Source organism: Coturnix japonica, chromosome 1 (genome assembly GCF_001577835.2).
Source record: "Coturnix japonica isolate 7356 chromosome 1, Coturnix japonica 2.1, whole genome shotgun sequence".
NCBI classification, from domain to species: domain Eukaryota; kingdom Metazoa; phylum Chordata; class Aves; order Galliformes; family Phasianidae; genus Coturnix; species Coturnix japonica.
Window position 1 is genome coordinate 27,700,425 of NC_029516.1, and position 26,431 is coordinate 27,726,855.

Genomic DNA, 26,431 nt, shown 5'->3' on the forward strand with positions numbered 1-26,431 from the left:
TTATCTTCCAAAGTGATTTTCTTCAACTGGATGAAGCAAGCGACTCATTTTAAATTGAGTAACTTTAATACTACTATTTCAAGCTCCTTGCCTTAAGATGTATGCTGACATGTATTAATGGGTACCAGTTTAATGAGGAATAAGTCAAGAATCAGACAACAGTAGCATGCCTTCTCCTTCAGTACTTCTCTAAGAGAGGCTGCGGTAGTAGACTTTCCAATTTTAGCTCTCTTGCATAGTCAATCTGGGCAATAATTCTGCATATAGCCATCATAGTTTTGAAATACAGCATAGATAATAAGAGATTGCACTAATAATGTGACAAAATGCACTGAAATTAAGTTGAAAATGGTTTTTGTTTCACCCACAGGAAAAAGAATAAAGGAGCTGGTGAACTGTATTTCCCTGTATGCATCCAAATCAAAGTGGTTTAAACACAGTCCATTTTATTGGCTGTTTGTCTTTTTATTGCATACTGTACTATGGTCATCAGCTGATGTGCAACTGCATTATTTACAACTAGCTGGATACTGATACAGGTGAGGACTGATGGCAGAAACATACTAAAAGTGCTTACATATGTCTACATATGACACCTACTGTGTCATATAATCAATCTCAAAAAGAACCAAAAGCAACTTATTGTCTTCAGGGAAACAGGGTTATTCTCATCTCATGCATAAAATAAATGGCTTGGTCTAAATGCAGTGAGAGATAGAAGTGGTTTTCTATCAGTGTGTTTTAATGAAAATCTATACACAGTGCAGATGTTTAACTCAGAGCAAAACTTCAGCTTCATGCTCTTCACTTTGCTTTACTTACCATCAATTTCTATTTCACATTTAAGGTCATTACAAGACTGGAAAAAAAAGACATGAAAAGACTGAGTATTGAAAAATATTTCTTAAATCATTAGTCGTCATTTTAATGGTGTTAGACTTTACCAAATTCAGGAGGCATAACTAGTTAGCTTTACAGTGTCCAAATATTGTTAGTCTTAGAAGACCCCTCATTTGAAGCCTGTACTCTCCACTCAATTTACAAACTGGCCCTACATTCTTAGTCTGATGATGTAACTGCCTTATTTGCAGCGTCATGGTCAGGATACAAATACAGTGGGCTCTGTGATGAGTTTGCTCTTGGAGGTGGTTGTGTACTAGTCAGTCTTTCAGCATTTCCTGGAGACTTCTCCATCCACCTTGGACTTGTCTGCTCCTGAGACACTTCCCACACAGAGGGATATGGGGAGGCAAAATTCATGGCGGACTGTGAGAGGTAGTTTTCCTGAAGACCTTCTTGGAGGCACCTGTTGGAAAGCACTTCTTTCTCTTTGGAGTTTCGCCACTTCATCCTTCGATTCTGAAACCAAATTTTCACCTGTTTGCAAGTTAATGAGAGTTTATTAGCTTTTTTTTCCCTTTAAATAACATTGTCTTCACATGATTTTTTTTCTTTTTTTTTCTTTTTTTTTTTTTTTTAATTTTCCATCCCCTTAGTTTCACATTCCCTCTTTATTTGATGTTACAGTAGATCCAATTAAGCTGACTGATTGGCACTAGCTGAGCATTTTTCAATTCCTATTTGCTACAGCTGAGCTAAATACTCTCTTTGACTTTCCCTTCCTCAAGCAAGTGATTATTTGGTGTAAACTGGAAAGATGAAGACCAATGCTAGGGATTCTGCAGTCTGCTTCAGTATAATCTTTCTAGACAGATAAGAATTCTCAGTGTAAACTATCATTGCCATTAACCAAATTAGGTGATAATCCTAGTAATGTGGAATACTCCTTTTACATGAGGCTATAAGAGCTAAGACTGTCCCATCTGCAAGCAGAGCTTGGTCATCATAAAGCTTCAAAATGACACAGAAGTTACAATTTAAAGATATTTTATCTGTCTAAATACAGTTTTCCATGGGGTACCTGGAAGCGTGTACTTCTGAAATAAAATTCATTTTTCAGAAACTTTTCTTTACAAAGCTTGAGTGCTCAAAGACATTAATGAAATGCTGGGAAAAGCTTAGGGAAATACATGTTTCGGATCTGTTAGATTAAGAGAAGAAGTGAGCATCTGTGGAAGAGAACCCAATCAGATTATTCACGTTATATTCTTTTTTCTCTTAAATATCAGCATGAAGTTCTAGCATTCAGATACTTGAATCAAAGGCAAATGGAATGCAGCTGTGGAGGACTGAGGGTCACTGCCTTAGCTGGCAGAAATGACTACTCCAGTACAATCAGTCAGATAACTGAAGAACTAGCCTTTATGGTTCGTGGTTATATGGTACTCTTCCTTTTATGAGAAAAAATTAATTAGACATGGGTATCATCCAGTCTATCAATATAAAAAAAAATATTTTCTAGTTGTGGTACCTGTTATCTATGTCTCACTACATTATTTTCTTATTTCCCAGGGCTTTCTTGAATGTCAAGAATGCAGATGAACATCTCAGTAAAAACAGCTGTGATATTAGGAACTTGACTATATGCTAGGGTTTTTTAGGAAGCTCATTGGTGAGTGCAATTGGATGTTTTCATTGAAACGAAATAGTTTATCCAGCAGAGATGACAGCTCTGTTCGTACTGTTTATTTTATTGTTTATATCTGGCTTGAGATGGAGTCAGAGTCATTCAGGTTGCAACCTATCGCAACATCTCATCTTCCATGCAAAATGAAGCCAACTGCAAAGTTAGATTTAACTGATTAGGGCCTTGTCAAGTTCAGAAAATCTCCAAGAAAAAAATGATGAAGGCTCCCATCACCATTCCCAGGTTTTTCTGCACACCAGACAGCTCCTGCCATACATATCTTAAGTACATTTACTCCTGCCAAATGCAAAGAAATCTGAGTATACTGTCAACTCTCACTCTCTTGCAGCTACACTCCAGAAATTGGTGTCTACTCAAACACTTTCAGAATCCACTGGATGGGCTCTGATACCAACCCCTGAGGAACACCACTTGTGACCAGTAGCTATCTGGATTTAAGTCCATTCACCACTAATCTCTGAATCTGGCCATCAGGCCAGTTTTTTAACCAGTGAAGAGTGTATCTATCCAGGCCAAGGGCTGCCAGCTTCTCCAGAGTACAGTGACAGACAGCATCAAAGGCTTTGCCGAAGTCCAGGTAGATAACATCAACAATCCTTCTCGCATCCACCAAGGAGACCACTCAAGGAGATGAGGCTGGTCAGGCAGGAGCTGCCTTTCATAAACACACGCTGCCTGGGCTTGATCCCTCAGTTGTTCTGCACCTACCATGTGACTGCACTCAAGATGATCTGTTCTATTTTGTTCCCTAGTACTGAGGTCAGGTTGAAGCAGCTCAGGGCTCACTCTATGCTGTACAATTTCCATTCTTCAAGACCACTTTAAAGATTTTTCTTCAAAAGGATGGAGCTACAGATTTTCTGTGATTCCTTACCTGAGACTCCTTTAGGCCCAGGTTAATGGCCAGTTTCTTCCTGTCTGTTTTACTGATATACTTCTGCTTCTGAAACATTTTCTCCAAAGCCTTCCTCTGGTCTTCAGAAAAGACAGCTCTTCTTAATATACCTCTCCGGGCTTTGGAGTTAGATTCCTGGGTCAGAAGAGGCAGGACACTTTCCTCTCCTAGTAGAAATAAATGAGAGTTTCACATAATAACTAACATATATTAGAGAAATATTAAGTGCTGTTCATTATAATGCTAGCAGACCACTGTCCCACTTTTGATTTGTTGCTGTTAGAAGTGTGTCGTAATGCTTCAGTCATGTTCATTAAGGGCTAAACCCTCACTTGGATCTAGAGGTGTTGTCAGTGGCAATGAGTCTCTCCTTGACATGGTAAAGAGTAAATCAGATGAGTTCATAGAGGAACATTAACACTGGACCCATACTACTGTAAAATTCAAATACAGTCAGGGAGAAACTACTCTGCTTTCTTTTGCACGTTACTATCGAGTAAACCACAGTAAGATTTCCTAGTAGTTTATTTTCTTGTGTGAGATGCAGAACCAGATAAAAAGTGGTCTCTAACACTGATTCAGAGAATCTAAATAGGCTTCCTTTAGTTTTGTTTACTAATGAAAGGCTTTCAGAGTGAACTATGTCTCAGAAAATCCATGTCCATTCACTTACTTATTCTGGAAACCATAGCAATTTCTTTATTACAGGATTTGGGGAGTACTTGAGCTTATTTCTTTCACTCTAGTTTCTAATCCTTTGACATCCCATAGCAAGTCCTTAGTAAGGCACATTTCAATGAATTCAATCATACCTACTTGATCTACACCTAGAGGGGAGCCTATCATGGAATACAGCCTTAAATGTGTGTGACAGAACTGAAGTGGAAAAGTGGGAAGTACTCACATTGTCTCTTCATTGGGCTCACAAAGAGCATACAATAAATACATCTGGATAAATGTTTTGCCTTCCTCATGCCCAGTAAAGCCCAAAGATCTAGTGCTTTCCTGTGCTCCCTCTCCTACAGACATGGTGTAATGGGAGTGGTCCTAGTAAAGCCTGGTATGCCTCCAGCAGTCCCAGGTTTCCCCATATGCTCACTTAGGGAGCAATACCTGAGATTAGTTGAACAGGGCTTGTCACTAAGGATCAGAGGTAAAATTGAATGGAACACTTACAAAGAGCAGTCCTTTGATTCATGCCATGCCATATGGTCGGACACCTACGACCTTCCTGTGAGAGGGCAGCCACAAAGGTGGCTTTGGTTTGCGTCACTTGTAATTTGGACTTTAAAGGTGTGAGCTGTCCTGTTGATGACACCTTTCCACATGCGCATTGCAAGACTGATGTCCTAGTTTAGAATTACAGCAGCTGCAAAGGTGTGCTGCTGTTCAATTTCTGCCAAGGATTTAATCATTCCCATATCAAAGCCAATGGCAAAACTCTTATCTAAACCAGATTTTTGAAAACACTGTGTATGTCTTTCATGAAAAGGTCTATTCTAGTCAACTGTGAAAGTAGTGAGGAGGAATTAAATACATTCGTTAAATAAATACAGTGCTCTTGAAAACACTAATCAAATCCAGATGCAGCTTTCACAAACTGTTCCTTGCGGCTACACCACATTTCAAATTCTGTATACTATACATAAATACACAGGAGTACAAGTATCTTTAAACACCAGTAGAGGAAAAAAACCACACATACACAGAGTGTACTGTAGAACTGTGTACGTACAACAATGAAAAATTAAAGTGTGTATATGTATGTCTTGCAGAGTTGACTTGTGGTGCTTCCATAGCACACATTCTACTTGTTTGATATTACATACATTACACACATATACTGCCTTGAAGTGAGACCAGTACAGGATAAATATTAATAGCTGAGCAAGTATACAGTAATCTTTCCCTAAAGATCACTGTCAAACACTAGTGTTTAGGAACATCTGCTTTTAGAAGCTTCTACTAGACATGCCTTTTACAATCTTTTCCACATCTTAAGAAACCTTCTTTATATTTGTCCCTTATAACAGTATCTGGCCAAAAGTAATTATTTTGATTTAAAATGTTACACAGTAGAGAGAAGTCTAAATTTATATGGATGTTTTTCAGTTTTCAAAATGATATCTGGAACCAGATATAAAAAAATCATAACCTACTGGTTACTGTCCTGATATTTATCACACAGTGACTCTCCATCCAAATGAAAACAAACTATCTGCAGAACAAAAGTCAAAATATCACAGCAGAGGTTTCTGTAAAGGGCAACTGGGTTCGTATTTCTCTGAGGAGCACACAGTTCCCTCAAGCCCCCCCCCCCACACACCTCGATCTGATCCTGCTTACAAAGCCGGTTGCAAACACCAGCCCTTCTTCCTTACTTGTTTGGGGAATTTAGGTTCCTTTTTCCAGAGAGCCTCCAAGTCATTTCTGATGAATCATCATCAGTTCTCAAGTGTGCTGGAAGGTACAGTATGACAGTGGAAGAGCTGATACTTTCTCTCATAGAATGAGAGATACCAGTGAGCTTCACAGGGCTAGCCCTTGACACCCAGGATGAATTCCACAATGGAGCTGTCAACTCAGAACACAGAATGCCAGGTTACGTGACCCCTTAAAATTTGTCTTGCCTGGATGGTTGTTCACAGTCAATCAGCAAAGAAACAACCTCCTGCCTGCCTCCTGAGGTGCCAATTAATCCCTTTAGAGGCAGCATGCAGGGTACAGCTTAATGCTTGCATTAGAGTAATGTAGTAGTGAAGCATCTACAAACTCTAAGGCACAATACGTGACTGATTCTAAAAGCCTAACTGAACAAAATTTACTCAGAAACAGAACAATCACAAGCAGCAGTAAGCAACCATTGGGTCACTCATTACTGAGTCAAAAAATTTAAGACTCCTGTTTGAGATAACAAATACTCATCCCCAGTTGAGTAGCCCAGATTTCTTTTAAGAGCACCCCATATTCCAGGATGTATTCTGACTCTGCACTCAAAAACTGCATTTCAGTTGGTGGGGTAAAGGATTTTTCAGTAAGCCAAGAAACGCAGTCATTCATTCACTACAACTCTATCAAAATGAAGTAAGTTAGCTTGAGGGCTGTCAGCGTGAACGTGCATCAAAAGACTTCATGTTCTACTGATATAAATGTGAATCTATTACCAACATTTCCCTATGTTACCAGTTTAATTTCTGTGGGCTTTTTTTGTTGTTGTTGTTGTTGTTGTTTGTTTGTTTGTTTTAAGACTTTTGTTTGTATCCTAGTATATAGTGATAAATGTCCCCCCTAATCTGTGCAACTAGTCTTCATTTGCCTTGATGACAGAGACCACCTTGAAGGAGCAAGTAAAAGCTTTAGTCATGGTTTCCATTTTTTCATTTGAACTCAATACATTCTAGTTAAATGGACAATTAATAGGTCACTTCCAAAATAGTAGTGTATCAGTCCTGGTTAATAAACAATCCCCACAGTTGATAATAGGCCTATGTATTCAGCAAGTCCCTGTATACACTCAGCTCATCCACTAAATCCCTTTTCAGGTAGACAGGGTTATATGGGAAGATGAGCTAGAATGAGTCTATAAAAGTCAGTTTCATTCACTGCTTTATTTTTCAGTCAAGTGCTTTAAATGGTGTCCCGAAAATCTCTTGGAATGTGAGACAGGAGAAAAGACTGGCACATAGAGTATTGCTTTATGGCCATACAAAAGGGCAACTGACCCCTGCCCAGGCCTTTTCAATGTGAAATGGTTCCTAAAGTTCATCTGCACAGTGAAAAATTGTGGTGAGGTCGCGTGTGGATGAGTAAAGTGAAAGTGGTGATTGGTCATGGTGCTGTCAGCCATTGTGGGAGAGCCAGGGCCATGTAAAATGCTCTGTGGGAAAGTGTCAGCCCCCTAAAGAGGTGCTCAGAAACTTGCAGCTCATTAAACTGCCAGCATTTGCTGCCTCACTTGTCAAGAATCATTCAACTTAGCAACTGCTCTTCTGAAACATTCATAAAACACATGCACGTAGTCAGGAAGGGTCTGAATGCAACTGTGATAAAACAGTATATGCTACAGCACGCACGAACTCCAGTTTCCATTTGGATTTGAAAAAGGATTTGAGCTTTTCCTTCTTTCCTCCTGAAAGATGATGAGCAGATGAGTCTTCTGTATGTTTCTGAGCCACAAATGTGTAAAATCAAGAATATATGTTCTTACAACAGGATATGCAAACTTCGCAATCAAGGTTAAATTCAGATTTGAATGGAAACGCATTCCAGCTTTTAATCCTGGGTGCAAAGGGTATGTGGGCAAAAATTCTCAACATATGTCTTCACATTTTTACATTATAATTAAAAAACAAAAAAAAAACAAAAAAAAAAAAACAAAACAACAAATTAAATACATGCATTTGACTGCTCCAAAAAGAATGACTACTTTATTTAAATAATGCTAGAGCTTCCTGAATCATAATGTATCCTTGACAGACATTAAAACGCAGCATCCACTTTAAGATCTTTCAGCTCTTTTCTTATTTGCAAACATTTATTGACAGATATTAAAGAGTTACTGATTTTTAATAGAATCCTTTCTAGTAAACTGCAAACAAGGAGATTTCCTAGGTTAGCTCTGTCTGGGTGTCTCAATGTCATTAGAAATCTCTCACAATTGCCCAGTGTACTTAAGTTTGATAAATCTTTGGAAACCTTCTGAATAGGATTGCTGTGATTTTACTAAGGAATTAGCTGCTGCCATTGCATCACCAATTAGCTTTCCAGAACACATTAAATCCTGCTGCTTTGGTTTACAGAATAACTCAAGCATTACTGATGAAGCATAAAAACTTACTTGGAAAAGCAGTGGGGGATGCAGGGTGCTGACAGGACCCACCGCAGCATGCTGAGTAGAATGGCGGGGCTCGGAGAAAAAAGTGTTTGGAAAGAGCTGCAAAGAAAGCATAGATCTAATTGATTACCCATTGAGCATGGGCGATATTCATAACAACAGTCGTCCAAAAAGTCAGTGTGTAAAGTCCTGCCCCACAAGTTCTTTTTCCTTTTTTTTTTCAAGGTGGTGATATTTTTTAAGGCAAACAGTGATAAACCAAGTAATCGCTCTTTAATTTTAACAAGGTTAGTTTATATCTATTGCTTAAATATAACATGCAAAACTCTCACAATATATCTCTTACAAGAACAAAACTCTACTCTAAGTGAAATTTACTTTTCTAATTGCTGTAATGCTAAATATTAGGATTGAACATGTTGTTTCAATAATGCAGTCAAAATAATTAGTATAATGCATCTCATATAGTTACATTAAATAACTCTAGAAGGTGTAACATCCCAGGGGGAAAAAAAAAAAAAAAAAAGAAGAAGAAGAAAAAGAAGATGGATTCTCAAAATGAATCCCCAGCTCTCCTGCTTATACTGTATTTAAACCAATAAAGACTTTGATAACTAAGGAAAATGAGACAACCCAGGTGAAAACAACAGCGCCTGATTCTGTCTTCCTAATATTGAGCTCAATCTTTCTGGAGAGTGTTCTAAATCTAAATAAGCCACCTGCTGAAGGCAGCTCTGCTTAATACAATAAAAACTGCAAAACTATCCCACAGAATTAGGTAAAACTTGGTAATGTTTCTATAGAATTTTTCAAAACAACGAACCACAGAAACCTTATGTTTAAAAAGTAGCTCCAAATCCAGATAAAAAATTAAGAAATCAGAAGCAAGGAAGGAAGAAAGATGAATATATATAAGCAGCATTCTTTATTGTTGAAAGTTTCTCAACCAAATTTAAAAGGAAAGATCACTGAGAATTAGGTTTTTGAGTACATCTGCTATCTTCCAAAGCAAAGAAAGATTTTTGTAGAAGCCCAGTTCCAAACATTTTGAAAATACTTACTTCTTTTCTTTTGTTTTCATCTAAATTCATACAAGCTTAGATGAAAATGTCTTTATAATGATTAAGTATTTTCTTACTGCAGCTTTTCATCAACACTGCTGCTTCTAATGAACTAAAACTATATTCCACGATGAACTAATTGCCTATAGTTTAGGTGCATGCTTGCACACGAAGTAACAGTTTATGCCAAGTGCTAGCAGTCTAAAGTTTCTCTTTTACATGAGACCATCAAATATGGAACAGTGTCCCACAGAGCTTTAAAGAGTGTTTAAAGAATGTGCAGCCATATTTTATCTGTCTATGTATCTAAGGGGCTTCAGTGCAGCCGGAGAGGTACATAAGGTGAACTGTAACTGAAGAAGCAAGAAGATGGGGAAGGAAAAGACCTACCAGATAATCTCAGCCTTCCTTCTGAACATGAGAGTTTGCTCTTAGGAACACTTTCTATCTGCTGCTAACGCTTTATCTGCAATAGTTTTGAAACTCCCACATGTATCAAATATTCCTTAACTGCTATACTGTCTTATTCATTAATCAAAGCTTAAGCATCTTATTCATGTCATATGATTTTTGTCATGTCAGCCTGTCCTTGATTTTCCCTTTTATGGGCCCTTAATTCTCTCCAGTTCCTTGCTCTTTTTTGATAATGTGGTATCACAATATAGATGAGTACCAGGAGAAAGCTGGATAAATAAGGATTAAATGATCTACTGCTTCAGAAAGATACCTGCAAATAAAGATAGAGAAATACGAAAAGGTATGTTTTCTCCATTCAGTAAATTTCTCAACAAATGAGCTACAAGCATAAGGGCAGGAGATGGATCACTATCAAAACTTAAGATGTGCAACTTGCTTAACAAAACCTCAAACCAGCCACACACTTCTACTATGTTGTGGCACAGTAAGCAGCAAAGAGCTCTAAGCAGAGATCTGCTCAAGATTATGGAAATCATTCTTTTGTCTTACTTGGTCATTTTACTTTATCTCCTCAGCCAAGTCCTGGCACATATTCCTCCAAGGGAAGATGTTTGACTAAGTAGTAAGATGAAAATGAAATCCTCATACAACACTGAACCAAGTGGTTACTGAGACTGTTTCTCCAGGTTGATTCATTCTAGATCCTGTGGAATAGCCAATGACATTCTATCTCCTAAACCTGTAGCCGATAGGTTTTTTAATTGATAAACTTCTTTAATGTGCCTCAACCACAGTGTTCCATGAGTAAATTATAAGTTAGGTCTATCTAACCACATTTCCAGGTCATGTCTTCTGAAGCAGCTGCACTCAGAGCAAAGTCGAGGAGTTACAAAGTTACATCAGTAAAGAATGCGGCACAGTACGATGATACTCAACTTTACTTCAGGAGCTCTATGTGGAGAGAAACATTAATGCATCACCTTAATACATATGGAAAGCATTGCCTATGTTTTCATTTTGTGGTCACATGTATCGTATCATGGCCACTTTACCAATACTTGTGGATCAAGCAACTTGAAGCAAACATTATTTGGCTGAAAATTGCTGAAACGTCAGAATATTAATTCTGTATTTACTGGCCAGATTGAAGCATACAGTAACAAAACTGTAGCTTTTGCTTCAAGTCACATCAATTAAACATGAGCCATGGGCTAAATCCTAACAATTCATTTGCAAGATACCCAATTCCTGGTATTACCTGCACAGGTCTCCCTCACTACACGTTTTTTTTTCCCTCACATTTAGCTGGTAAAAACACAGTATAATCTTGTGACAAGGGTAGAACCATCTCGGAAGGGTGATTCACAGAGCAGCACAGAGCCAGCCACAAGTAGTGCTGAGAACAAGAATGAAATCAGAGCTCAAACTGTGTGAACCCAGCCCTGTCACTCTCCAACTTCTACTAAGCCATCTCCAATTACTGCTAAGCCATCATGGACTGCTTTCCCTTGTGGATCTAGTCCTGGCAGGAAAATTTAATATGTAAGCATTAAAATGATTCTATTTCACCTGAGAAACCTGGAGAGTTTCTGCCTATTAAGTGGGTAAAAGTAAACTGCAGTTTCCCTCATACATTTATTCCTGGCAATGACTAAAGTAGGCTCTGCAGAGCAGCAAGAAGCTGTATGTCCTGAGAAGCTCCATGTAGCCAGTACAGCAGTGACTGGGCAGGTCAGAGGTCCAGCTGAGCCACACAGCACCACCTGCTCTATAACACAAGCAACATCCACAGCCCACACCAAAGCCTGCACGGACCTCTCAGAGTAAGCAATAAAGGCTCCTTCTTTCTTCTCTATGCTTTGTACATGCCTTTGCTGTTGAGAAAATGCGAATCTGGTGGAAGGCTTCATCTCCTGCTTTGCTCAGCTCCTGTCAGGCACTCAAAGGCTTGCACAGCCCTGGCACTGTTAGCTTACCTGTTCTCTTTTCTCAGTTAAACATTTTTAAGGGCATTATTGTCACTACTCTGTCTAAAAATTTGGCGTGCTAAGCTCCTTGCCTAGGCCTCCTGTACAATCAATGAGAAAAGCTGCTCCATACAAAGACTTGGCACCTCAAAATAAATGTCTAAGAAGATATATTGTGTCATTCTGAGGAGGTGTCTCTCTGTATCAACTATGGACTAGACACCATATATGGACAACTAGATTAGACAAGACCCCTTGATTTTTAAGCAGTTGAAATAAGATGGCATTCTTAGCTTGTCAAAATAATACCATCCTCTCTACAGACTGGAAAAAATGATAAACTTCAGCCATAAAGAATTATTATCTTTGATCATCAACACATTTAGGAAATAATTTCCTCAAACAAGGTAAAATTAGGCTCACATGCTGCAAAAGGGCAGTTCACTCATTTTCATCATTGCAGCCCCAACTCAAAATCTTACCACTGTAAAATGCATCATTGACTCCAGCAGTATGCACTGAAGAGCTGCAATTCTTACCTGAGCCTCCTCCTGCTTTACACACTTGAACTCATTTTCATTCTGAAAAGACTTCATTCCCAGCTCCGTTATAGGTTTGACTGATCACAAAGATAGAAATATTAAAGTACAAATTGGTTTGCAAAACCGAATTAAACAAGAATGACGCTCTGTGAAACACTTTCAGTGGTAAATGGAAAGAGAAGATTTCCATTCCAACACTGCCCCACCACAGCTGTCACTGTGCCCAGACTGCCCAGCTGTGCAGGGCGGGAGTAAGGCTGGCAACCTTACACAAAGGGAAGAGGCAGCTTTAAGAGCCACAGTGCAGCCATTCTTTTAAGGCACGCTGGGCACCTCAAACCAATTCTATCAAATGGATCAAGAAGTTTTTTGGAAGCAGGAAAAGATGCTATGATTTAAATTATCTCCCGGTTTTCATAAAGAAACAGGAGATTTTACTAAAAGCAGGAAATAAAGCAAAATTATTATTATAGGACAGATTTACTGTCATCACATCAAGGAGAAAAAACTGACACTGGCCCAAAGAGCCAGTCTGCAGATGATGACTCAGTTTAACTTCCCTGCACTGTTACCAGTTTCCTGTATTACCTTAGGCAAGTTACTTCCTTTGCCCCAGCTGCTCCTCTAAGCAGTAGAGGTCTCTCCTATCTCACTGGCACCTCTTTAAAGTCTAGGGTACATTATCTGTATCTCATCGCACTCCAGATAATTTCCCTATGCCAGAAAATGCTGAGAGAAACCCTCAAGTCTTCCATTTTATCCAGAAGGTGACAATAGCACTGGACCACAAGGAGAAGGGCCAAATCAAAGATTAGCTAGCAAAAAACTGCAGACTTCCTTCCTACTCAGAGTGCACTAGACTGCTCAGAATTTCTACTTTAGTCTTCCCTCATCTCTTCACGGTTGAAGTATAAGCTGCACAGCCGTAATACATTTCAATGGGAAAAGCTGGTTTACAACAGTGTAATTTTAAATGTTTCTACCTAGGAAGAACACTTTTCTGGTTCCAGGGCTTAAAAGCAGAACCAGGTTCTGCGCTGTGTGTACAGCTGTGGTTACAGAGCATGCAAAGTTCTCACAAAGCTCAAAGTAGGATTGAATTTCTATTTTATTAAGGCAAAAGGTCCTAAACAAGAAGAACCAGGCCCACAGGAAGAACCTCTCCCACTGACACTGGGAGAAATTCAGTCCTGTTAGGCAGGAATGGTGCTTCATGTGCGCTGAAACTGGTGGGCCCAGTTCAACATTCTATCACCAACACTGGCCTGAGAGTAAGGCACGAAGCAGCGTGCAGGAATTCAGAATAACTATTAGCCAAAAACCTGAATTTGGAACTACAAAAGCAATACAAATTATTGATCCCAATAATTTTGATACTTTTCAGGGTGTTTTTTTCCCCCCTTCACTTTAAACCTTGAATTGTGCAAATCTAATTTGTTAGAGCACTTTCAATCCCCCTGTAACGTGTAAATACTACTAGCTCAGAAAGACTGTTTTAAAGCTATTTGCTTTATTCTGTTCTGTAGTCTTTACTAAGAGCTCAGACTAAACTACATTTGGAAGTCCAAACTGAAAAGTGTTTACTCCTCCAAACAAGTATTTAGTACACATAAAAATCCCTACATTAAAAAACCCCCTTGCCTGCTGTCAGGAAGTTGCTTTAGCAAGACTCAATGATGTCTAAAGTTCCCTTCCAACTCCTACAGTTCTGTGATTTACCTAATAAAAACTCCTTAGTTAATACACCCTCTGTAAACCCTGAATATCCATGCTCTGACAGAAGAGCCTTTTCCCCTACCAGAATACAAGCAAGGAACTACAGCCTGACCATGCGAGCGTTACTCAGAATTACCATTGACCAGTGTGTGAACAGTTCCTGTAGAGCACGCCAACGCTAGAGAGAAGAGACTCCTTAGAAACTACAAAATCTGGCTCAGTAGAGCTGTTCTGATTTAAGCTACATTTACAAGAACTCAGAATCCTAAGATTGCTCATCACCCTAAAAGATGTCAGTCAGACCAGTACCTATTACCCTTACCAGACCCTATGCATTCCTGTTGTACATCTACATTAGCAAATTTTCTTAATGAGTGCATAATGCATGAGGAAATCTAGTATTTCTCACTGCTCAAATGTAAGGTTTTTTACCCCAAAGTTCCCTATGAAACCAGTTGTGGGCTAGAAAGAAATGTAGGGTCATTACTAGAAAGGCTTGACCATGCAGCGCTTCACAGGTACCCAAGTAGGTCAGTGAAAGAAAACTAACTCTGGAAGAAAGCAATTGAAACATTCAACATTAAGTAACGTGTGAGAGTTAGAAAAAGGCTACTGATAGCTGTGAGTGCTGGAGGATCTGCTGTCCTGCTTCTACGTGTGCTTTGTGCATAGAAAAGAAGCGTCGGCTCTACAACTTAAAAAAACAAACAAATAAAAATAGAAATGAAGAGAAGAATGTGCAGCTAATTGCAGAAAGATGGTGTTTGTCCTCTATCCTGCCTTGGGAAACATCAACATGTGTTTAAATAGAGGAAACACGTTTAAGACACGCTGACATCACCGAGGTCTGGAAATACTGAAGGCACGAAAAATGTTTCGGATTTTGCAGAACAGTTCGTAGGATTTAATTAAAATAAAAGTATATTCGGAAAGAAAATAACTATTAACAGTTCCGGTTCCACAGGGAACCACTCGTTAAACACCCGAAAGCCTCAGCTCAATATATTGTCAGGCTTCTGTCTTATTTTAAGCGCATGAAAGACTGAATGATCACATAGAAAGATTCTGAACACCCCACAGAATGCTGAAATAAACTGATCCATTAGAACATAAAGGGAAAATACAACATCCATAGCTGAATTTTAGAGACTTTGTAATCCAGCCTCAACCAGCTTAACGACTGACAGAAACGCTTGTTCCTAAATACGCTTTATAGTAGTTCTGTTCAGGCAAAACACACGTGGCACATTAAGAAATAAACTTCGCTTCGTAAAATCGAGCCTCCAGCGGCCCGGCCGCCCCGCCCGCTCCCCGTCCCCGTTCCCCGCGGCCGGCGCTCACCTGTGGCCGCCGTCGGGAAGACGCCGCATCTATCCGCAGCCGGAGCCCGTGCTGCCAGGCGGCCGCCGTCCGCCGCCGAGGGGTTAAGCACTTGGAAAGCCCATCTGGTCGGATAGGGACCCCCCGAGGGGCTGATTTGTTCCGCCGCGGGGCACAGCTTGAGGGGGACGGGGCTGGCGGGGAGGGGACGGAGCTGGGCAGGGCTCTGCGGAGCGCCGGCTCGCAGCAAGTTCTCGATGAGGAAACTTTTGCCCAGGCTGCCGAAGCCCGGCGCCGCCGGCAGGTTGAGCAGCGCCGAGGAGCCCACCAGGTCCCAGTACAGAGCGCTGGGCAGCATAGCGAGGGCAGCCCGCCCCGGCCCGCCCCGGCCCGGCCGCGGCCCCTCACTGGGCTGGGACGGGGCGCCGGGCAGTGGGGCCGGGAGGGCTGCGGGGAGCGGAGCGCTCGGGGGAGGCACGCCGCGCCTCTCCGCCGGGCTGGAAGGTGTGTCCAAGCGCATTCATTATGTCAGCCGGGCCGGGGAGTGATGGACGCGGCCAACAATGCCGCCTGGCCCGGCAGCCCCTCGGGAAGGGGGGGTAGGGCGGGGAGCGAGGAGCGGGGCGGCCGCGTCCTCCTGCGGGGGTGGCTGCCCCCTGCTACCCGCCGCCATGTCACCCCTGAGGGCGACCCCGGCGTCCCGACATGGCGGCGGGTCCGCGGCTGCCGGCCAACCTGTGCCGAGGGGACGGGAGGGAGCGGAGCCCCGGGCTCGAGCCGCGGTGGCCGCGGTGCTGACCGCAGCGCTGCGGCCCATCGGCCGACCTTCTGATCTCATGAGGTAATAGGAAGATGGTCATTAGCTCAATCCCTCTGGGCATTTCGATTTGCTTTTTCAATATATTTTTAATGCCCCCCCTCCCCCCCCCCAGCCCCCCAGCCCTGCTGGATTTTTAACATTTGGCTCAATAAATCTAATTGAGATCAACACAGCGCTGTTAATCATATTTTCCTGAAGATGTGGGAAGATGGTATCTGTAGGCATAAACATCCTTTGGCAGGAGCAACTCTGTTTCTACTTGTGTATCATCTTCCTTTTATTTATTTACCTAAAAAAACATGTAACGTGGAAGAGATGTATCATTTTCCAGTGAAAACACGCATGTGGGAAGTTAAAATTGGATGCTATTCCCAAAGGCTTGGAGGTGTCTTCCTGTTTTGCAGAGAAATCCTTTTATTTCAAGCAGGTGCTAACTGGCTTCATCTCGGATATTCCCTGTAGAGCCTTCTGGAGCAGGTCCGTCCCTTATTACTGTATAGCAGTAGCCTTGGACATTGTAACTGGGTGGTTATCATGGCTACAGCCAACTGAAGAAGTGAAACTGTTTTTAGACAGCAGATGGGAAGGATGGTTCAACTCTGTTGAGACTTCACCTACAGTGCTGCATCCAGGTGTGGCATTCTCAGTGTGGGAGAGATGTGAACCCTTTGCACAGAAGAAGGCCATAGAAGAAGGCCTGATAGCAGGTCTGTATGGAAGTTGGGGACAGACTCTTTAACAGGGTCTGTTGTGATAGGACAAGGGTTTCAAACTAAAAGAGGGGAGATTTAGATTGGATATAAGGAAGAAGTTTTTTTACAATAACAGTGGTGTGGCACTGGAACAGGTTGTCCAGAGAGGTGGTGGATGCCCCATCCTTGGAGACATTCAAGGTCAGGCTGGATGTGGCTCTGAGCAACCTGGTCGAGCTGTGAGTGTCCCTGTTCATTGTAGTGGAGTTGGATTAGATGACCTGTAAGAGTCCCAACTCAAACAGTTATTCTATGATTCACAGATTCAATCACAGATTGAACTATTGTGATGCCAGGCGATAACTTCGGAGCTGTGAATTAATCACTCAGCCCAGGCCTTCCCTCATGTCCTCAGGTAGCTTGGTCCACCATGGTGGTAATATCTGTGGAGTTGCTTCATGCCAGAGGTTCATGGAGTGCAATCTTCTTTTTTTAGCAGTAGCTGTAAGTACAAGGAAAAATAAGAACAAAATGAACATATCTGTTAGTTTCCCTATAATATACTCCCTTTCTGTGAATGTTCACAGCTCAAGTTTAAGCACTTACATTTGCAGATCTGAAGGTCGTCATCTTTGTGAGGTCCGGATGTTAATGCAAGTACTTTACCTGTGTGTACTTTGAGACTGGAGTTGCCTCTTGCTATGGAAAAGGACAGAATCTAGCCTAGTGCAAGCAACAGCATATTCAAAGCAAATATGTGACATTGTAATACTAAGATACAGGAATATGTATTTACCATGTTACTAAGGGAAAGAATCGAGTCCTTGCAGGAGAGCACCTGTTTTAGAACTTTGCAAGTAGCTGCATTTTTAATTACATCTCATAAATTTATTCACAGTTAAGGATTTTTTCTGTCTTTCCTTTCACTGACCAAATTCTCACAGAGTTCCCAAGGGCCTGAGTTACTGAGAACCATAATTCAGCACTTGGGAAAGTGCAGTTAGTCCATCCAGCTGTGCTGCATGAATAAAAGGTATTCACCAAGCAAAAGATGGTTGTTAATGACAGAAGCCTTCAATGACAGGCTCAGGGTTTGGTTTCCTCCAAAGCCATTTCTCATGCCAGAGTGACTACTGTTGTGTTAATCTCAGCTGCGTAGTTTGGCATGATTAACAAGTTGCACATTTCTGTGAAATAGAAGGACAACACTTGTAGGATTTGACAACTGCTCTGCTTGGTGGAAGAGAGCGATCAATTGCTACACAATCAGTTAATAATTCATGTCAGGTTCTGGCTGACTTCAAGGTGCAACTGAGTCATTGTGATGAGTTTAAGCAGTTCCCTTCTTCACTCCCATCTCTTATTCTGGCTCCACAACTGTTGTACAACAGAACACTGTGAAATAGCCCTTGCATGTTGTAAATAAGATAGTGAAATAAAAATGATTTTTTCAAGAGATTTATAAGGGAAAGCTAAAGCCACCTGAGACAGTTAAGTAAGAGTGGTAGCATAGAACTGGCTGAATGAACTCTTTAAACAACAGTAGCCTCTCAGCAGTTTGTCCTGGGGCACAGCTCTGTAGCCCTGCTGAGCAGCACTCCTGAATTCTCTATCCTCCAGGTATGTGAGAACAAGATACAGTCAGGCCCAAGAGCTATTATCTGTCCAAAGCTGGAGAGAACAGTGCAAAAAAAAAAAAAAAAAAAGTATGGATTACTCATTCAAACCTGAAGTATGAACTAATTTGAGTGTAAAAAAACAGGTGGTATCCTTAAACCGAGGTCCTTTTCAGTGAACACAGCCTGGTTATGTGTGACATAGAGATCCTTTGCCAGGGAGCTGGAAAGTGGATGCTTTTTGCCTGGATACATTTAACAAGTAGAGGTGGTGTTCCCATTTCTTTTCAGTTGGTTCAGCAAATTTGGAAGGTATTTAGGCTATTTGAATTTTGCCAATCTATTAAATTACTTTGGCTTTAACCAGATTGAATCAGAAGAAAGTTTTCCTTAACTGGATAGCCTGGCTTGTTCTGAGGTGGCTGGAAAACATTAAGATATACTTCTCAGGTTGCAGAGCTTAAGGAATGAGGTATACGAACATGGGTGAAATGCCCAGCACTCTGTTATGCCTTTCCCACTGCAAGTCCAGGGTACAGCCAAACCATAGTATTTAATGCATTGAGCACAAAGTCCATGCAACCGAATCAAAGTTTCCCCCATGACAGTTTTTCTGCCCCTTCTCAGGTGACATGTCCAGCCTTGAGCTGGACGTTGCGTCTCCTTCTCAGCCCCAATTCATGTTAAGCTGAGCTCTGCCTTTAGTTCATACTGTTCTTAAAGATTTTCCCATTGCTTAACTGGATGCATGTATATTAGCGATCAGATGCTCCTTTTAACTTTCTTTCCAGTAATTTCTTACTGGTTTGCTGGCATGTTTGACTTGCTTCTAAAACTGCCACATATATGACTAGTCAATAAGCTGCAGCAATCAACCTCAAAATCCAAAGAAACAATTCTTTATTCATTTTCTTATTTTACACTCTACCAGATTCAGTCAACATTTACTATTTTTTCTTTTTTTTTTCTTTTTTTTTTCATATTTACATACATTTAATTTTCTTGCAAGCCCTATTTAACAAGGAGAATGTTCTTGGCTAAGACAACTGCTGAAGGCTTAAGCTGCTGAGGCGTAGGTCTCAGTGCCAGTGACTTACTCCAAGGTACTCAAAGGATAATGGGATGCTCTTTTATTTTACTACTTAAACTACATCGTAAACATGCAGCGTGGTTATCACAGGAGAAGATGCACTTTCCAGGACCTTGTAGCAGTAGCAGCTGAGAAGCCTTGGAATTCAAAAGAATCATGCAAATAGGGAAAATCCTACCTACTCTAAGACAAACACAGGCAGAGCACTTAAAATATCTGAGGTTGACTTAAGAAGAGAAATAAGTCACTCAAGTGTTCTTTACATTCTGTTAAATTCAGATAAACTTTAGCACACCTGCTACTTGTAGGTTTGAAGACTTCATGTGGTGTGAGCCGTCTGCCTCTATGCTTCCAATGTTCCTCTTTGGCAGCCTGAGATGCTCCAATTGTATTAGTGCCATTTCATTCCATGTAGCCAAGAACAGGGATCTTGATACAGAAACAGACACACGCTTGCAGGAGACAGAGATGAGGTAATTCTAATGCTCTGTTTGCTTGAGCGTGCCAAAGGCAGCTCTACACAGTCATAATTTTACTGGATTCTTTATATGCCACTTTAGAGACATCTATTTTAAACCAGTTGTTAACAATTTCCAACTTAGCTTTTCCAGTAAAAATACTGTCATATGCTCTCTACTTTTCTGCTTGTAAGCTTTGGAGTGACATATTCCAGCCAGAGGAAAAATGTGTGAATCCTACAAGAGAATACACAGGCTTCTTGGGATTGATTCTGAGATTCTTACTAAATGCCTTGGGCTTAAGGATCAGAATTCATTTCTCGTAACATAATTATCTGCTGTTTTCTAAGTGAGATGTATTTTCCACACTTAGAAATAGATGTCCCATATTGTTTTGTCTAACCTAAGCATGGTAGACATCAACATGGAAAAGAACATTTTGCAAAACAGTACCAAGCTTTCCAAGCACGGGCTAGTGTGCACTGTGACATCAGTGCAGAGCTGCTATCAGCTCTTAGACATTATGGCTTGAAATTTCCCCTCCCTGCTCAAAAATCACTCCATTGACATTCCAGTGATAACGGTATTTGGGTAGGCTGAATGTCCTGGACTGGGACGGACTCTCAGTGTCTTGTTATGCTAACCTGGGTGCAAATCACTCTGAGGACCTCCAGCCTGGAGACACCACAGAAGAGCTGGGACAGAAGTAGAGCAGACATAGGTGCTGCTCTGCAGGAGGAGTTTAAGTTCGGACCCTGAGTTTATTTCTACATAGACTAAACTGTCTAGTTTGCACCTGCTGCTTTTTGTAGAATGAAGCTGAGGACATATTTCAAATGCAGAGTTTGGCAGCTACATGGTTTGAAGCATTAACCTGGCAGAAGCTGACCTCTTCAGCACATCTCACATCAAAAAATGCTACTGTGACTTGAACTGTGCAGGCTTTGCTGGAGGAGTCTCACCTGCATTGCATGCTGATGTGCTGTCCCACAGACAGCCTTCAGAATCTCTTCCCAGAAAATTCAGGGTGTAGAAGGAGAGGATAATTCTGTTTGCACGCTCCGGTCCTATCACAGGCCACTGTTTCCTCCATTTGTCATAGAATATTTTCAGTACATTTGGAGGCACAGACAGTGCTCAGAAAAGAGTAAGAAATTCCACTGCCGTCTTGCTGTGTGAGCAGCAGCGAGGGGCAGCCTACAAGAGAGCCTGGGTGGGCTGGTATTCTGCACGGTTTCCTCTTTAGCTGCCCACACACACCACTTGTGAGGCTCCCAGAGCTTGCCAGCCAGTGCTGCTTTTCAAGGGAGGAGCAGAATTGGCATCCAGCCCACAACATTACAAGATTTGGGGCACCCTGTTGCTGCTGTTTTAATTTCTGAGGAGGCAGTTCTCCTTGACACTTGCTTCTCTTCCTACCTCCTGCTGTGATTTTTTTTTACAGCCCTGATATCCTGAAAGCAATATAAACTTTGCCAGGTTAGTCAGGCCTTTGAGAAGTCTAGATTTAGCTAAAGCGTTTCACAGCAATCCCAGCTGAACTTAACTGTTCACCAGGAAACTCTGCTGTTCTCAGGAATCACCGTCGTTCTTTACAAACACAGATGGAATTAGCATTCTTTCAATCCAGTTCCATAAAAAGCTTCAAGAGCTCAGTTTCAAATGACTGAAGTCATTTCCGTCAAATCTGCCTTGCCATTAGATCTCAGCAAGCTGCAAAAAAACACATAGAAGTGAAATACTGAAGTGTGAAAAGGAACTGAATCCCTGTCAAGCTATGTTGCAGATGTGCACCAATTCTTACTGCAGCATGCACCCTGACTTCCATGCATGATTTTAGCACATGCTGAGAACTAGTTATAAGGATGGGATCAAAACTTTATAGCTATGCTTCTTCTTGCAGAATCCACACATGGAAAACTGCAGTCCTAAAGGATTTTAATTGGAAATTTTATTTTCACAGTTTGGATTTATTTAATTTTTTTTTTAGCTTTGTGACATACCAGGAGTAAGTTGGAGTGTGTGAAAGATAGCTTATGTAGTAAAATGTATGTAATTCACATTAAATTAGACATTAGCAGGACCTACTGCTCACAGTCTGACCCAAAGGATCCAAAAGAAGGTGTATAAAATACACGTTGAGTTCTTGAAAGATAAGTTATATTCCTGAGAATAAATTGTATTTACAACTCTGCTGATGTGAAATACAGAGCTTATCCAGTTATCTGTCCAGCATCATCTTCTGTACCTAGGTGTGATTTAATCTCCACACAGCTGTGTTGGTACTTCACGCATCTGGTGATACGAAAAGCAGAGTGTTTCTGAATGTCTTACGTATTCCATACAACTTCTGTTGTGTACCTTTGTCATCTTAGGAAAGTGGTGCAGTTAGAGACTCGTGTAATCATTTCAGGGAATGGTTTCCAATATTGGATTTACCATAAGAAGGATACAGAATGCTACTGAAAAAGAAATCAGATACCATAATGTTAAGAAGTGTCGTAATGTAAGATAACGTAAGAAGTGTGCACCCTCTTTGTGCTTGGTTTGAACAGAACAAATTCAGTATTTTTTTAAATATTAGAAGTGATTGTTAACACAGAAATGGCAGATAATTAGTGTGCTTATGTACATTTACCATTTAGTTTCATTGACATCATCAGTTTCTTTTAAAGTTTGTAACAACGCAGAGGAGTGTATGAACACAAGCTACCGCATTCTGAAGTGTTTTACCCTCAGAAGTGAGGGTTCATGGTTTGGTGAGGTCCCATGTGGCTGACTTGAATGATTCTGGCACTTTCTAACAGAAGTGTTAGGTCACATAATGATGTTTCAAGGCAAAGAAAAGCACCACATCGTTTCTGCAGTTGTGAATGAAGGAAAATGTTGACAGCAAGGTTTCGATCAAACATTTGCAAAGCAATTTTGCTGTCAGTCAAGCAAAAATTTCATTCAGGTACCACTGCATAATAACTGCTGGGCTGTTTCTCTTTACCATTCTCCTTTTTACTTGTTACCAGAATAATATAGAAAAGATACCTAACCTCACAGCAAAGTGAAGACTATGAATCATAGAATCATAGTCTATATCCCAAGTTGGAAGGGACCCATAAGCATCACTGAGTCCAACTGGTCTGAGCTGGACATGCTTTGTAAAGGATGTACAAGAAACAAAGGGTTACCTCCATTTTGCTAAGTAACAAGAAATTCAATAAAACCGTATTTGTTGTTTAATCATTTACCCATGGGCAAACTCTCTACATAGCTATCAGAATTTTGCTGTGTTGTGGCATTTCTTCTCCTCACTTCATTATCAAGGAAAACAACAGCAGACTGAAGCAACTCACCCCAACATCATCCTTTTTCAGAAACAAGCATAAGTGCTTCATGAACAATTTGGGGATGGGGGGAAAAGAGAAGGACTGTGAGGCTGCCTGGGGGTTCTGGTCCAGCAGGAGAGCAGGTGGGAGTCTTGTAGAACTGCTGGACAAAGTGTGTATTGCTATGAGCAGCTTAGGGACTAGGCAGCCTGACCAAGACACTAACCCAAAGGAAAAGAAGACTTCTTCAGACAGAGATAACAGAGCTCAAATCTAGCCACTGTAATTTTTTCCCTTTTCTTCAGTAGGGCAAATTGACAGAGAGAGGCAAGGGCCCTACTAAATAATCTCTAGAATGATATTTTGCATTTCAGTAGTAGCTCCTGGGACAGATTTTGTCTTAGAAACCCATTTTGTTGTTCTGTTTTACCTTTTCTTGTTTCCTCAGCCATAACTCTTTGATACGCACAGGGCAGCATTCCATCTTTGCTGTTATAATCTATGAGCCTCTAAAATTCCCCTGTTTTTCACTTGAAATAATCCAGTAAAAGCAGCATTGGAAAAATCTGTAAGACTAAATGCTCTTTTATTTAAAATCAAGTAGCTTTATTTCTGGATTTTTTAAATGATTGAGAGCTACCACAGAACACTCTCAGTTTATTGAATTTCCTCTAAAAATGTTATATTTACCAGACTATGGAAAAATATATACATATATTTGATTGCTATCAAAACAAAGAACAGCAAAGATACATTTCTTTGTGTATACCAACCTCTCACCCACAACGCTCTCTCTGCCATTCCCAGTGCCTCGGATACCTGAATGTTGAAGCACTTATCTATATGAATTCAGTCTTGTCTCATGTGAACGTCTGCCAGGCAGGAACTGGGCTGTCAGCTTCATCCCATCAAAAAGACTTTCAGTGCCATGAGCTGAAGGCAGGTTCCAATTGTTAAGTCATTCTGGCCTGGGCTGAATTTAAAGGCAGGCTCCTGGAGCTAACGGAAGTTGCTGGAGGCAACGGCTCAGCAAAAGGCACTAAAATCATATGTCTAATACCGATTCTTTTGACTCAATTACCCACTGACTCTTTATTTTTATATCCAGTGGAACCTAAGGGCGGCAAATGCTGTGTGAGGGGAACAAATCCGGTGTAATAGTTCTTGTTTTGGTACATTCAGTTGGTAGTGATTTATTAAGGGCTGCTGAATAAGCCTGATTAAAATGCATAAACAGTTCTGAACAGTAAACAACCATGTCTAAGGATGAAAAAATGGGACCCACATGCTGTGCATGGAAATTGCCCTTAACAACATGGCCTATTGTTGAACAGATAGGAAGCCAAAGGTTGCTTGTAATCAAATTTGAAGTTTCCCATCACTTATAAAAGCAACACTTCCTTGTGTAAACGTTTCAATTTGTTGTTGTTAAAAACTGCTTCCTGACTTAATCCCTACAGGAACACAGCATTCCTTTGATTGCCAGGTAGGAAGACAATTTCAGATAAAGTAATTTAGGGAGTTAAACAAAGTAAAATAAATATTCAGAGCCCAATCATGCCTGCAGCAGTAAAATCTATGTGGTCTGTTAAGATTAGTTAGAAAAAATGACCAGTTGCATCAATTTTAAGTTAATCTCTCCCTAGAATTTAATCTGCTCTTGCAGTTAAGTAATGCAAAATATCAGAGATAAAAAGCAAACACAGTTAGAGCAGCACTGGCCCTCATAAAGGGAGGGCAGATGGAAGCTGCCTGCAGATTATGGGTTTTTCCCTCCAATAACATGGCTAATTAATTACAGACATTTGCATATTAAATATCTGATCTAAAAAACTGTAGTCTTTCCATGAATGCCAGGGGGCTTTGAGTTGCACTTAGAGCAAACACAGCTACATTTCCAAATAATAAAGGCTGCTTTTGACTGCTTTGACAAATACAGCTTCATTTTACCGAGACACTTCAAAGCAAGGAAACCTCAATTCCTAACAGAACTATTAATGCTGTTACGTTTCTCTCCACACACAGAATGGCCATTGGCTTCCAGAGCCACAGTTTCACCCTCTGCATTTGAGGTGTCTGAACAAAGTGATGTCTTTCTAACATTGTTATAACTTTTTTCTTTTTCCCCTATAGCAAATAGGAACAAATTGTGTTTAACTGTGTCCTCATGTATAAAACATGATTCTCTATTATCTATCCCCTTTGAAAGATCCTACAGACTTAGAAGCCCCTAACAACTAGAAAAAGGCAAATGTCGCATCCATCCTCAGGAAAGGCCAAAAGGACAAGCTAGGGAATGACAGGAACTAAAGGAACCACATGAGATTCAGAGAGGACAAGTGCCCAGTGCTGAACCAGAGCACCAGCCCCCTGCAGTAGCCCAGATGTGGGGTCAATTGGGAATAGTTTCGTGTTGATGGCTCAGTGGGCAGCCAGGTATGGGCCAACCATGTGCCCTGGCAGCAGGGACAGTCAGCATCAGGAACACAGCCTTTAGACTGAGGGAAGGAATTATTCTTCATTTCTCGACTCTTGGTACTGCATTCAACTTTGGGCACAGCAGTGCAAGAAGGAGTGACAACCTGGAGTGAGTTCAGCAGAACTGGGAGGAGAGGCACTTCACAGTGAGAGAGCAGGAGATAAAAGGCTTAAATTGACATGAGGCATTCTGACTACTTATAAGGGTGAATTTTTTGCCTATGAAGACAGTTAGTCAGTGGAAGAGACTACCCAGAGAAGCTGTGCTCCATCCTTGCAGATGTTGAAGACCCAGCTGGTTAAAGCACTGAACAACCTGATCTTTGCCCAGAGGTGACCCAGCTCTGCAAGATCAAACTAGCTTTTTGTAATGCAATTGGGACTATTTCATGTAACAGGCTTTAGAGTGTGGAAAGAATGTGGTGAAGAAAGGCTATTCCTAGATCTTTCTGGAGAACATCTAGAGCCCTAACTTAGGGATCCTTGGACTGGGGTAAGACTGGGATCCACAGTCCTTCTGTATTTAAGCATCTTCTGGTTAAAAACTTCTGGAACCTGTATCTGCAGATAACAAAATACAGCAAACACACCAAAATACAGTTTTTTGATCTAATGTTTCACAGTCCACATCTCTTATACTGAGCTCAATGAAAAAAT

At 40.9% G+C, this 26,431-nt stretch overlaps 2 protein-coding genes across 2 annotated transcripts in view; both read right to left on the bottom strand.

Annotated features, from left to right (window-relative positions):
* LOC107309731 (homeobox protein DBX2) overlaps positions 1 to 271 on the bottom strand; it is an 8,747-nt gene extending 8,476 nt beyond the window's left edge. The window contains exon 1 of the mRNA XM_015854761.2: positions 236 to 271. Within this exon, the coding sequence (XP_015710247.2) occupies positions 236 to 271 (36 nt within the window). The remainder of the gene's footprint in view (positions 1 to 235) is intronic.
* Positions 272 to 426: 155 nt separating this feature from the next.
* On the bottom strand, positions 427 to 16,003 carry LOC107309811 (homeobox protein DBX2-like). The gene is made up of 4 exons (XM_015854907.2): positions 15,322 to 16,003; positions 8,281 to 8,376; positions 3,423 to 3,610; positions 427 to 1,377 (listed from the first exon to the last, which is right to left on the bottom strand). Exons 1-4 carry the CDS (start codon positions 15,818 to 15,820, stop codon positions 1,060 to 1,062), a joined length of 1,101 nt encoding a protein of 366 aa, XP_015710393.1. The 5' UTR covers positions 15,821 to 16,003; the 3' UTR covers positions 427 to 1,059.
* Positions 16,004 to 26,431: the final 10,428 nt, after the last annotated feature.